Source organism: Protopterus annectens, chromosome 1.part2 (genome assembly GCF_019279795.1).
Source record: "Protopterus annectens isolate FY-2018-M chromosome 1.part2, PAN1.0, whole genome shotgun sequence".
Taxonomy (NCBI): domain Eukaryota; kingdom Metazoa; phylum Chordata; order Ceratodontiformes; family Protopteridae; genus Protopterus; species Protopterus annectens.
In genome coordinates, this window is record NC_056727.1 from 1236024934 (window position 1) to 1236041240 (window position 16307).

Sequence of the window (16307 nt, forward strand, 5' to 3'; positions counted from 1 at the left end):
CATTTTCCTATGTACTATGAATATTTGTATACAACTTCCTGGAGCTTTTCTCCTCAGGTCTCCACTGAAAATGGGCTTCTAGCTCAGTTGGATCAAGCTGGTTAACAAATGTAAAATAAAGTAATTACTTACAGTTGCATCTTCAGTCTCCTACTGTTCTTTTTAACATAGATCACAAAGTGAATTATATTTTAAGGTCCTCCTCCAGTTTTAATACAGTTAACACACACCAGTATTTTCTAGTCAGTTTTTGCAAAAACACAGTTTTCATGTCCAAAATGGATCATATAGTAATGATACTTCCTACTTTCAAATTACTGCTGGTCTCATTTCCCATCATCTAGAACAGTGTCTGGTCTTTGGTTGAAGTACAAGGTATTCCCGATTTTCTAGTCAGCTCATCCTGTTTTTTTTTTTGTCTCTCATTTTCCTTTGGAACAACAGAAACATTTTACTTGCAAGCTCTCTCTCACTCTATGGACTTTGCTATTATCAGAATGAGAAGCAGAGCCCCCTTGATGGCTCACTCTTTGCTGGTCAGGCTATTTCCCCGTTAGTCTGTTCTGCATTCCAAGTGTTTTTTGTTTTTTTTTATTCTCCAGAAAAGATATATACATTCAAAAAAAAAGTTGGACATAGCAACTTGAATCACACACCTAACTCTCAAAATTCCCAACTGAAGTTATAAACTTGTTTCTCTTCTGCCTGGGGTACAGTAAATAATTTTCCACAAAACACTCTGGAGTACCCAGTTGTTTACATTTTTCCATTCTGCAACACTTTTATCAAGAGCTGCTCATTCAGCTGAAATGATTGCATCTTTACTACTACAGGTAATGGCTTCTCTTCTTATGGCAACATTTGGAGAATACACAGTGCGGCCTTTCAACTAATAAATCCTGCTGCAGAATATTAGACTTGTTTAAAAAAAACATTCGCAGGCACATCCTGGGAGAACTGGATGTGCTAAAAACAAGGGTGTGCATACCTGTATACACACACATATATATATATATATATGTGTGTGTGTGTGTGTGTGTGTACATATATGTATATATATACATATATGTGTGTGTGTGCATATATGTATACACACAAAATGTTTATATATATATATATATATATATATATATATACACATACACGCATATACATGTAGCTATATATATATATATATATATATATATATATATATATATATATATATATATACACGCATATACGTGTAGCTATATATATATATATATATATATATATATATATATATATATATATACACACATATACGTGTAGCTATATATATATATATATATATATATATATAAAATCTATATCTATATATTTATATCTATATATCTATCTATATATATATATATATAAAATCTATATCTATATATCTATTTATATCTATATATCTATCTCTATATATATCTATATAGATATATATATATATAAAATCTATATCTATATATCTATATCTGTATCTATATATATATATATATATACATATATCTATACACACACTATATATATATATATATATATATATATATATACACATATCTATATATATTTATATACACACATGCATAGTCACATGCACACAATCACATACATGCTCACTTGCACACCTTCATACCCTCACACGCTCTCTCACACACACCGCCCACCCATGCCATCATACAGTCACACCTGGTCTCACACACACCCACCCCAGGTCACAAACACTTGCCCACACTCTCTCACACACACACGCACTCACACACGCGCGCACTCACACACGCGCGCACTCACACACGCGCGCACTCACGCACATGCATGCACTCTCACATACGCACTCACTCACATGCACGCACACACGCACTCTCTCACACAGACACGCGCACACAGAGACGCGCACACAGAGACGCGCGCACACACACACACGGACACACGCTCTCACACACGCAAACGCTCGCTCTCACACACATGCACGCTTAGTCTCACAGGCACACTCTCACACACACGCTCACTCCTACACAGACAGACACGCTCAATCCCACACACACAAATTCACTCTCCGCACACACACACGCACTCATTCCCGCACACACACACGCATACTTCCGCACACACACACACGCGCTCGCTCCCACACACACACGCGCTCACTCCCACACACACTCCCTCACACACGCTCACACACGCTCACACATGCTCACACTCTCACTCACCCACACACTCACACAATCGCTCACGCTCACACACACACAATCGCTCACACACAAACACTCGCTCACCCGCGCTCACACTCACTCGCTCACACTCACTCGCTCACACTCACTCGCTCACACTCACTCGCTCACACTCACTCGCACACACTCACTCGCACACACACACTCTCTCACACACACACTCACTCTCTCACACACTCACTCTCTCACACACACACTCTCGCTCACACACACTCTCGCTCACACACACGCGCGCTCACACACGCTCACAAACACTCTCACTCGCTCACACTCTCGCTCGCTCACACACACACACTCTCGCTCACCCACACGCGCGCTCACACACGCTCACAAACACTCTCACTCGCTCACACTCTCGCTCACACACACTCTCGCACACACACACTCTCGCACACACACTCGCGCACACACTCACACACACACTCGCGCTCACACTCACACACACACTCGCGCTCACACTCACACACACACTCGCGCTCACACTCACACACACACTCACGCTCTCACACACACTCACGCTCTCACACACACTCACGCTCTCACACACACTCACGCTCTCACACACACACTCACGCTCTCACACACACTCACGCTCTCACACACACTCACGCTCACACACACACACTCACGCTCACACACACACACTCACGCTCACACACACACACACTCGCTCTCACACACACACACACACTCTCACACACACACTCTCACACACACACACTCACTCTCACATACACACACACACTCTCACACACACACACACACTCCCTCTCACACACACACTCCCTCTCACACACACACTCCCTCCCTCTCACACACACACTCCCTCCCTCTCACACACACACACTCCCTCCCTCTCACACACACACACTCCCTCCCTCTCACACACACACACACTCCCTCCCTCTCACACACTCCCTCTCACCCACACACACCCTCTCACACACACGCGTTCACTCACACACACATATGCGTTCGCTCACACACACGCGTTAGCTCTCACACAAATGCGCACACGTTCGCTCTCATACAAACGCGCGCACGTTCGCTCTCACAAAAACGCGCACACGTTCGCTCTCACACGCACACATTCGCTCACACACATGTTCACACACACAGATGTTCGCACACACATACCGCCCACCCATGCCATCATACAGTCACACCCGGTCTCACACAAACCCACCCCAGGTCACAAACACTCGCTCTCACACACACACTCGCTCTCACACACACACTCGCTCTCACACACACACTCGCTCTCACACACACACTCTCGCTCTCACTCGCTCTCACTCGCTCTCACTCACACACACACACACTCGCGCACACTCTCTCACACACACACACACACTCCCTCTCACACACACACACACACACACTCCCTCTCACACACACTCCCTCTCACACACACTCCCTCTCACACACACTCCCTCTCACACACACACACTCCCTCTCACACACACACACTCCCTCTCACACACACACACTCCCTCTCACACACTCCCTCTCACACACACACACACACACACACACACACACACACACACTCGCTCTTACACACACACACTCGCTCTTACACTCACTCACACACACTCGCTCTCACACACACACTCACACACACGCTCACACATGTTCGCTCACACACATGTTCGCACACACACGTTCGCTCTCACACACACACGTTCGCTCTCACACACACGCTCACACATGTTCGCACACACACATTCGCTCTCACACACACACGTTCGCTCACACACACACACGTTCGCTCTCACACACACACACATACGTTCGCTCTCACACACACACACACTCACTCTCACACAGACACGCACACACACACACACACTCCACTCTCACACACACACACACACACATGCACGCTCACTCTCACAGGCACGCCCTCACACACACGCTCACTCCTACACAGACACGCTGAATCCCACACACACACAGACACGCTGAATCCCACACACACACACACACACACTCAAACGCACTCACTCCCACACAAACACACACACACTCCCTCTCACACACACACTCCCTCACTCACACACACACTCCCTCTCACACACACACACACACACTCCCTCTCACACACACACACACACTCCCTCTCACACACACACACACACACTCCCTCTCACACACACACACTCCCTCTCACACACACACACTCCCTCTCACACACACACACACTCCCTCTCACACACACACACTCCCTCTCACACACACACACACTCCCTCTCACACACACACACTCCCTCTCACACACACACACTCCCTCTCACACACACACTCCCTCTCACACACACACACACTCCCTCTCACACACACACACACACTCCCTCTCACACACACACACACTCCCTCTCACACACACACACACACTCCTCTCACACACACACACACTCCCTCTCACACACACACACACTCCCTCTCACACACACACACTCCCTCTCACACACACACACACCCTCTCACACACACACACACTCCCTCTCACACACACACACTCCCTCTCACACACACACACTCCTCTCACACACACACACACACACTCCCTCACACACACACACACACACACACACACTCCCTCTCACACACACACACACACTCCCTCTCACACACACACACTCCTCTCACACACACACACTCCTCTCACACACACACACACTCCCTCTCTCACACACACACTCCCTCTCTCACACACACACTCCCTCTCTCACACACACACCTCTCTCACACACCTCCCTCGCTCACACACTCCGCTCACACACACACACTCCGCTCACACACACACACTCCGCTCACACACACACACACACACACACTCCGCTCACACACACACACACACACTCTGCTCACACACACACACACACACACACACACACACACACATTCACACACACATGTTCGCACACACACACACACACACACACACACACATACGCTCGCTCACACACAGACACACACACACGTTCCACACACACACACACACACACACACACACACACACACACACACACACACACACTCAAACGCACTCACTCCCACACAAACACACGCTCACTCCCACACACACACGCATACTTCCGCGCACACACACACACACACGCGCGCGCGCTCCCACACACACGAGCTCACTCCCACACGCACAAAAAGCGTTTGCTCACTCACACACAAAAACGTTTGCACTCACTCACACACGCACACACGCTCTCGCTCACACACGCTCTCGCTCACACACGCTCTCGCTCACACACACGCTCTCTCGCTCACACACACGCTCTCGCTCACACACACACGCTCACACACACGTTCGCTCACACACACGTTCGCTCACACACACGTTCGCTCACACACACGTTCGCTCACACACGTTCGCTCACACACACGTTTGCTCTCACACAAATGCGCACATGTTCGCTCACACAAATGCGCACACGTTCGTTCACACGCACACACACGTTCGCTCTCACACACACGTTCGCTCTCACACACACATTCGCTCTCACACACACATTCGCTCTCACACACATTCGCTCTCACACACATTCGCTCTCACACACACGTTCGCTCTCACACACACGTTCGCTCTCACACACACTCGCTCACACACACGCTCGCTCACACACACGCTCGCTCACACACACGTTCGCTCTCACACACACGTTCGCTCTCACACACACACGTTCGCTCTCACACACACACGTTCGCTCTCACACACACACGTTCGCTCTCACACACACACGTTCGCTCTCACACACACACGTTCGCTCTCACACACACACATTCGCTCTCACACACACGTTCGCTCTCACACACACACGTTCGCTCTCACACACACACATTCGCTCACACACACACGTTCGCTCACACGTTCGCTCACACACACGTTCGCTCACACACACACACATTCGCTCACACACGTTCGCTGTCTCTCACACGTTCGCTGAGTCACACACACGTTCGCTGAGTCACACACACACATGGTTGCTCTCACACACACACGCGCGCTTGCTCTCTCACTCACACACACACACACACACACACACACACACACACACACACACACACACACACACACACACACACACACACACACACACACACACACACACATGCTCTCACACACACTAGCCTGCAAATATACCAAAAATACATGTTCAGGTAAGTGTCCAGGCTGTTCTTAAAATATCTAAACTATTGCTTGCTTTAATATAATTTGGTATTCTGTTCCATGCATCAGCTGCTCTCTCAGAGAGCCAGTTACTACACTTCTCATTCCTATATAATCTTCTACATAGGTTGTCCGATTATTCTCTACTAATTTTTGATAACCCCAAACATTCCCAGAGGTAGTTGTCTCCAAATGCCCTATATACCAGAATAAATAAAATTTTCACATCCATGGATACCCTTGATACATTTCTCCTGTAATCTTTCCAGTTTACTCATGCTTGTTTTCTTACAAGGTTTCCATATTGTTATTCCACACTCAAATTTGGGTCTAATATAAACAGACAATGACTTCATCATTTCTGATTTCCAAGACTTTACAAATATCTATACAACCTATAGTTATATAACAATCATTAACAATTGGTTGATATAATTAGAAAAAACTCAAGAGATGTATACTAGGCCCTTAAATGAATTTAAAGTTTCAATCACTGTGTGCTCTATTAAACATTCACCTTTCAATTTATGTCTTCCAAATCTCATACACAGTTTTCAATGTACTTAATCAGCATATTATTCGCTTGGACAAAAACTGTCAATTTAGTCAAGTTTTTTTGCAGACATACCCTATCTGTAACACATGTAATTAGTTTACTCAATTTCAGGTCATCTGCATACAGACTGTAGAACATCAGATGAAAAAGGCAGATCTGAAATATACACTCTAAACAAGTAAGGGCCTAGGACAGAACCCTATGGGACACCCTGACTGCTGTAACCAAGAATTTCACTTGTCCAACTGCTGTATGACACTTGTCATGTCCTATTTGTAAGCCATGCAAATATCCATCTGATCAAGAGTACATTAATACCCAATTGCTCTAATTTATTGATCATTGTTTTGTGTATGGCCCTGTCAAATGCTGACTTTAAATCTATATAAATTACACCACTTCACCATTTTTCATTTATAGCTGTTATTATACAATTATAGAACATAGTGTTACAGGTGGTAATAATAGACCTACTTTCAACATAAGCATGCTGAAATATGGTTTCAAGTCCAATCTTTCCATTTCTGACAATAACTTATCTAAAATATTATCTTCCCATTATTTTTCCACAACAGGAAAGTAGAAATAAGGGTCTGTATGACTCTGGGTTTGTCATACTCCTCTTCCCTTAAAGGCAGGTTTAATAAGTGCATGTCTCTAAACTTGAGGAATCTTCCCATTATCACATGACCTAGGAAGTAATAGCTGTAATGGTATTTTAAGTTCTTGCTGAAATATTCTCAGATCATTACTACTAATTCCATGTCCTCTCTGTGTTTCGTTTGGATCCCATTTGCATGGTTCTTTTTCAACATAATCTAATTTAATTTCAGTATCTAAGGTTACCTGGCCGTCACTAGGGCAACTTATTAACCCTTTGTGGAGCTGCATTAAGATTTTGTAAATATATGTACAATCTGTTGCTTTGAGAATAAATTTTAGAATCTACAGAGTTTATCAATTTGTATACCTTTACTCCTTCCACATCTTATCTATAAAAATGGTTTCCTATTCTGCTCAATACCTTTATATAAATTTTCTTCAAATTGTTCTTGATCTTGTCTTACACTATGCATAATCTGTTAGTCTAGCTTTTTATTTCAGTTTCAAAGTTGTATATCGACTTTTCCATTTTTTATATTTTTGTCTCTCACCTTAATCAAGTATCTTGTTCTTATGGAAATATATCCTCCTGATGTTGTGTGCCTAGATCCTGATGTTAAACTTTTTGTTTTAGTTTTTGCATTCAATTTTTCTTTTAAAACTTTCCACATTCCTTCCACTGAAAGCATCAATCCAATTTGTTTTTGCTACGATACTTAAAAACCTTTATAATACCATGATCATTGCACATAAACGGTGGTAAAACTTGACATGAAACAACATTTAGGAACACAATGTCTAATATGTTCAACTCCCCAATAGGTATGTTTACAATCTGAAGCAATTGTTGTTCCTGAACACATGTTGAGAATAATTTCCTTACTAATGTTGTTGAATCAGTGTTATTCCAGTCTAAGTCCCCAACCACTATTATTCGTCCTTCCTGTGTTTCATGTAAGAAATGTATGAATTCCTTTAGGTCATCAGCACTTGACTTTGGAGGTCTATACACTCCAACAACTGTTATATATTCCAAGTTGTCTTTATTAGTACCGATACTACAAATTATGTAACTGTGACATCACCGAACATGCTATAATCAGGGATTTCATAACTATCTTTAATCTCAATCATAACATCTCCACCTGATTTTTTTTTTGTTGAAATATCTATTACAGTAAAAACAGAACTGGTTTCCAATCATTGTTCTTTAACCAAATTTCACAAATACAACATTACTCTTGTGTGAAAGTAGTGAATTTTCCAATAAAAAAAGTTATTAATGCTTCTAACATTAACAACCAGAGATGCATCAAATGTTGCTGTGTGTGACCTGCGACGATTTCAGACTGGCAAAAATCCTGCCTTGTGCTAGTCAATACTACAAAATATCTGTTGCAAAAATTCTCTACCCTGATCCTGACAAGTGCATGTCATACTGTTTAGAACACATGTGCCCAAAATTAAGCCTGGATGCTCTACACATTTCCATTTTTTTAATGGAATTTTTTTTTCATACAGGTATTTACCCCATTTTTTCTTTCATGGTGATATGACTCTCCTTTCTATGTGTGTGTTGTGAAAAATAGGTCTCAACCTGTACAAGCTATGCTATCTAACAGGGCTGTAAGTTTCCTACGAATATATTCCTCATGGATAAGATCATTTTTACAGACATGAATAAAAACTGATCTGTACTTCCTCACATTATAGCGTTCTAAGGTCTGCCTCACATCCTCTATTTTTGCTCCTGCAAGCATAACACTATTCGATGTCCATTATCTTCTCTGCCAATGTATCAGTTCCTCTAATAACTGAATCTCCAATTACAACAATATCTTTTCTGACCAGATCTGAAGAATCTTCACCTTCTAATTCAATAACATCTGATTTATCAATTGTTACAAAGGAATGATCTTAATCGTGATTAGTCTTATTAATCCAGCTGTCTTCATTGCTTATTATATTTGCAAGCATGCAATTCTCATCCAGCTAGCTTTTGTACATCTACAGTTTGACCCGTGTTGCCAGCTCCTTTTTTTTTTTCCTTAGGTAATGTTTTTCAATCCTTCCATGTTCAATTTTTATTTCTTCCTTTTCACCTGCCCCTTGCCTCTTTTTTTCTACCTTCTCTTTTGGAAAAATGATGCTTTTATCTGTAGGCTGAAGATTTTATGACAGAAAAATGTTATTCCCTGTAACCTGTGTGTTACATAAAAAGCAGTGCCCTTTTTAGTATGTATTCTCTTTGTTTTACAAATATTTATCGGTTTCCTTTTCTTTGATATTTGTTGTGGACTTTATTTCATTCTATATGCTCTGAATCCTCAGATTGCTGAATATTTGTATCCAGAATTCCAAAGTTGTCAGTGGCATTATCTTGCTTCACAGGGGTCAAGTGATCTCTACAGACAACAGACATATCCTTTCCTCAATGTGCTCTACTTGTTCTTTGCCTAACATTACCCATTCTCATCAGTCCAGTCCTTATTATATGTAACAGTTCTCCAAGCAGTGCCAATTGCTAATTATGGTAAACACATCACCCAACTTTTGACAAGAGGAATACAAATCACCAGTGTTATCAGGTGTTAACTTTAAATATACATAGCTTTTATTACACTGTACAAGATATTTGTGCTTCAGCAAATCATTAATGGCATAGTAATTTAAGGAATCCACATTCAGCTGCAAATGGATAAAAAAAAATCTAAAAGCAGAGAATAGTCATAAATCAGTTACCACATAACTCAGAGAACTTGTATCAACATCTTTAAGAAAAATCATACAAACAATATACAATTAAATATTAAAGTACACTAAAATTGTTGCTCTGATGGTAAAAGTTGTGAAAGTCGCATAAAAGCTGGAATCCCTTTATATCGCATGCAGTAGCTTCTGCTCACTATCACTCACAGTCACACCTATTTATAACAATAAAGATCAAGAAATCACAAACCAAGACACGAAGGTTTAGTTAAGCCCTGGATTATGCTTTCTGCAGTCTGTGTGAATTTATAACTGACTAGGTCCTTTTTGATGGCTAGAGTTTCCCTGTCTGAAAACATATTACTTTCTAAAAAGCAATGGTGAAAATTAAAGGTCAAACAACAAAGTATAAATCAAAGTAAATCTTATCTACAAGCTATCCCTTCCTTCCTACAGTGACGGTCACAAAAATAAAATATATATTCAAAAAAAATTCTCTTACCAAGATACTGCACAGTCAATCAAAAACCAACACAAGACTGTTTAGATAAGCTCTGATAAACTTATATTCTGGTACTGTAATTTAGAGCACAGAAAATACTAAAATCATGTAGCAAGACAAATAGCACCAAACCAAAGAAAAACAAGCTTCAAAGCAGGATCTGACCAACGTAATCCACAGAGTAAACGAGTGCCAAGTGGGTAGTTGCAAGAAAATTTATTGATATAAAACAAGCGCTTTCGCTCGGCTAGATACCAAGCTTTTTCAAGTTAAAAATGAATTAAAACATTGGAAACAGTGCCATTTTATATATCTTTCCCTATCACATGGTTAGCTAGTTAGCTGTTAGTCTTAAGTCAATTAACAATTAACAATTAGTAAGGAGTGCTACTTTAGTGAAGCAACACTCATAATTCAAAAAGGAGAAATGCTCATATGTTTAAAAAGAAATACCCATATTACAAAGCGTTGCACATTTGAAACATAAAATACACTGTTTTAAAAATGTACGTGCTAATGCTCATGTACTAACTCTAGTAGCAAGTGTGTATACATATAAAACCTGTTAAATAAACTGCATTATCAGTTATGTTAAAAAGCTGTGTTCCTGTTGTTCATAATTTTTGTGTTAAATATATTTGGTGAATGTTAAAACAATTTTAAAAATAGTAGAAATAGAAAACATACATCTGTAGAGAAAAAATTGTTGAAAAAAGTATACAAGCATAAAGTTTACTGCAGTTAAAAAGTCATGTTGTTGTAACAAGAAGACAAATAGCAGCAAAACAAGCAAATCTATATGTGCATAAGAACATATCCCCAATAAAACAAAACTGCAATTATCTACTTCTGCAAGTAACTTACAAAGAACACAATGTATTGCTTTGTAAACATCATTTCCCTAAGAACTCAAATGGCTGAATTCTAATTGGGCATCAGTGCTCTCTGGAGTTGATCACTTGTATCATAAGAGTTTTTTGGAACTGTAATGCTAAATATGTGATTCTTATTGTCAACATTCAAACTATCTGAAGTTTATTTTCTTGAAGATAAGTGGGCTTTGTTCAATGGACTGGACTAGTCCATGTCCAAAATAAAGAGTGTGGGTAACTACTCGTCATTTTCATCTAATTTCAGAGCATTCCTCTTTCAAGACCAGTTCATATGTGAAGTATGTATCCCACAAAAATGTTACCTGGATTGGATGATCAGTAGTGATTTCAAAGCAATCCCCAACCATGAGTCAGTTAAGGTCTCAATATCCATTCTTAAACGCTGGAGAGCATCCCTCTTCAGTGGACTCAGGAGACCTAGTCAATTAAATTTGGCTCAATTACTTCTCACATTGAAAAAGGGAGACACATAGTGTGTTTCAACACTACATAAAAAACATGCTTCAACCATACCATGAAAGGTTTAAAACAGAGAAGGAGTTTGCTCATCCACTCTCACAAAAAGAGAAGAACGTATAAATTGTGTGAATACTTGCCACAACTGTAGCTCTTCAAGATTTTGGTGTCTCAGAAGGAATGTTTAGTTACAAACGTGCATGTCATAACCTCACATCTTAAGGGAATGAAGTGAAAAACATTAAAAACAAAAGATATATTTTACACACACACATACAAAGAAAAGATGCAGCTACAGATAGTGCACCATCCCTTTAAAAAAGGGCTTAGTTGTAATTGGGTGTGTGATGTAGAGATCCTCTTTAGCTGGTTATTTCTCAGTAAACCAGGAGTACGGATGTATACATTTGTGCCCTGCCAATTCTTCTTTAGATACAAGGTAATATATGGTATCAATATGCATCTTATTCTGGGACACACTGCCTTATTTGCTTTGCCTGTTTAGCATCTACCCAGGTCTTCTCTGAAGCTCCTATTCTTTTGCTCTGTACTATGCTACATGGAGCAGTCATTTTTAGTCAAAACTCATCTAGGGACTAATTTTTATTTTCCTTTTTTTTCAAATATAATTTATTACTTTATTGCAAAAATGATTAAATTAGCTATTTCTGCTTTGACTTTTTCCTCCCCAAGGAAGAAATTAATAGTATTGTTCATCATTTTGTCTCTGTGCCTACACTTCAGCTACCAATATTTACTTAGAGGCACAGTAATGTTCCTGAGAACTTCAATGTATTCATAAGTGTGTACCTTACTATAACCAGATTTGCAAACAATACGCAGTAAATCTACCACAAAGTTCCTGCAAAACAGAGTTAAAGAATCTATAGAAGTACAGAACACAGTCTTCTGTGAGGAAGAAAAACACAAGACAATTTAGTAATCATAAAAAGTAATCCCCATACTGTGTCCAAATAAACATATTCCTTATATTAGGAATTTTCATTTGAAATTGTGAGGTTCACGAAAGTGTTGATATTTATGCAAAAGAGTTCAAGAATATAGCAAAAATAAATAAATAAATAAACAAAAAAAAAACCACAAACAAAGAGGCTGATAACTGAAAAAATAATGGATGTTGCGGGGCACATCAACAAATAGGTAAGCAAAATAAAAACTGCGTGAATAATATGAAGAGTGTAAAAAGTGTGAACATAACTTGTTAAAGATAAACTATAAAGTCATTTAATGTGGCACCCAGAAACAAGTCTACAGTTGAAGAAAAGGCTTCATGAATGCGGCATGCTTTCAAGCAAGACAAAATACAGTGAGACAGCCAAAAAATGGAGTTGATATGAAGGTTTAAATCATTTTGTCAAAGTGTACAAATGCAGAAATAGTAAAGTACCAAAATATCTGCAATCAGTTAAAACTGATGAAAGAAAGATGGAATGTTAATGGTATTACCGGCAATGGTAAAGCTAGTTATCAGAAACTGAGAATCCAAGGCATAAATCTTGTTTTAAAAACTGGATATGGGCTCTTGAATAGCAGAGCTTGTTTGGATTGTGTTCTGTACTGTGAATTGATGGGTGGGGTTAGTTTGGATGGTGATTCTATTCAAACTAGGAGTTGCAGACTCCATGAAGGGAGGGAAGGTTAAAAGAATTCTCTGTTTAAAAGTTAATACCGTTTTTTGCTCTTTTTTTGGTGTCTATCTTGGCTAATATGTTTCTTAAAAATAGGGTAAATGTGGATCATATTGTCAATAAGCAGTTTAAAACTTACAAAAGTGGTATTATATTAGTATCTCATTTGAGAGTTAGAATATTACTTACACCTTTCACAGGTCAATAACTAATACATGACTCAATTAAAATGCACATCTACTAATATTAATGGTTTAAACAATGGTTACAAGATGAGTAATTTAACAAAACTTCTTAGTCTATTTGCTTCACAAAGTATTTATTTATTTATTTATTTTTACAAGAGACCCATTTATTACAAGATAATTTAAACAGACTTAATACTAAATATGTTACTGTATTAAGTAGTTCTCATTACAAACAGAAAATGAGAGGGGTTATCTTACAAAAAAACTCTTTACCCATGCCCAAAACATTAAGACCATATAATGATGATAAAGGCATGATCTATTCAGCAACAATGGAAATAAAAGGAAAAGTATACACTTTTATTAATGTTTACTGTATATCTGCTATTGGTGTCAAAACAGTTAATCATCAAATAGAACAAATACAAATATCAAAAGGCAGTATAATTTTGGCTGGTGACTTCAACTGTATTTTAGACCATAAAGATTCCAATACTACTAGAAAATGAAGAATATCAGCCTCAGCTAAAGCTTTAAAAAAATTGCAGATTCATTTCAGATAAAAGATATTGATAAATCCCCAGATTCCACTTCTCGTTCCTACACTCATTTTTCCCATAGACATAATAATCTGATATATCTGCAATAATGTAATTTCTAGTTTAAGTAAACGTTGGCACACACCCACTACTGGATCATAATGTCATAACATTTGAACTTGTATTAAACACTAATAGTAACATTTAAATTAAAACAATACCAGTATACACAACCAATTTATAGGATTTTAAAGAATTTTTTAATAAAGTGGTTAAGTCTTTTATTGAAGTCAATTATACTGATGATATATCTGAAATTTATGTATGGGATGCTCAAAGCATATTTGAATGGTAAAATAAAGAATAGGTGCACTTGTAAGAAAAAGCAAGGGGATAAAGATTGTTAGACTTGCAAGAAAAAAAATGATAAATGACATGAACTAGATCACAAAGGACATAAATGTGCTAAAAGAAATAAATGATTTAAATGAAAAGTATTTAGAAATTTTAAATCATAAGACTATGATAAATTTAGAGAGGGTTAAATTGATTATTTAATAAATCCAAGATCTATGCATAAATATAATTACATTAGAGAGTTGTATTCTTCTGATAGTAATAACAAAATAAATAAATAAAATAACTGATATTGCAGACTTTTTGAAAATATTTATAGTTCACTTTAATAAAATCAATTTGACCCAGAAATGGATTCCTTAGAAATAATTAAAAACTTCATCAAAAAATACACTATAAATAGGTTGACAGAGCAACAAAATAAATTGAAAGGTAAGCCTACATTGATGTCTGAACTTACAAGTCAAATTAACAAACTAAAAGTTAACAAAGCACCTGGCAATGATGGCATAATATTGGAACTTTTATAAATTATTACCTAAGGGCATTTTGCATAAAGTCTTTTTAACAGTCAAAGATGTATCTACAGTTCTTCCATCCTGGAAATACACTAATTTCCCCAATATTAAAGACAGATAAGAATCCAATTAAGTATCCCTCCTATAAACCAATATCACTTTTAAACATCGATTTTAAATATTCATGGCTATACATGCTGCTAGATTACAACAAATGTTAACATATATGAATAATAATGATCAAACTGTATTTATAGTAAATATAAACACTTATGATAATATTAAAGGAGTATTTAGCTTTAATAGGTTAAGTTAAGAATAAAGATGGAGTGACGTTAAGTTTGGAAAAACTGTGCTTTTGTCTCGGTTAACTGGAAATATTTATTTTTGGTTTTAGAGGAGTACAAATTGCTCTAATCAGTTTTCACAACGTATAAATTTGCTTTATGAGAATCCCTTTGCATACATAAAAATAGGTACTTACATATCAGAATCTATTTCAATAACTAAAGGAACAAAAACAGGGCTGTCTATCTCCATTACTATTTACTTTAATTATAGAACCATTTGCCAATTACTTGAGGTTAAGAAAACATTCCATGTTTGTAGTCCATCTCGCCTACATTCTTGCTGGATGGATTCAGAACTGATTCTCGTCTCCGACTCTGCCGATACTAAAGCTCGAGAGCTTTTACTGGCTCGAGGCTAACCTCTATCCCATGGTGCCTCACCGCAATTCCCCAGATCTTGTTTGCAAGAAAGTAAATAGATACATAATAGTCAGTAAACTATCAATAAGTATGCACATACAAACAGAACACACTGTATTACTATCCATGCCAGGTGGAAGGACAACTACAACCAGGTCAGACAGCATAATGGATAGTCCACCAATTCCTCCAGGAAACAGGAGG

The 16307-nt window shown here is 38.8% G+C and overlaps 1 protein-coding gene across 3 annotated transcripts in view; it reads right to left on the reverse strand.

The window, feature by feature from the left end:
• The window catches only part of EYA3 (EYA transcriptional coactivator and phosphatase 3), a 1396180-nt gene that overhangs the window by 142476 nt on the left and 1237397 nt on the right, over window positions 1-16307 (reverse strand). For all 3 annotated transcript variants that reach the window (XM_044060112.1, XM_044060111.1, XM_044060110.1), the window contains one exon: window positions 11989-12103. In XM_044060112.1, coding sequence (XP_043916047.1) covers window positions 11989-12103 — 115 coding nt within the window. The remainder of the gene's footprint in view (window positions 1-11988; window positions 12104-16307) is intronic.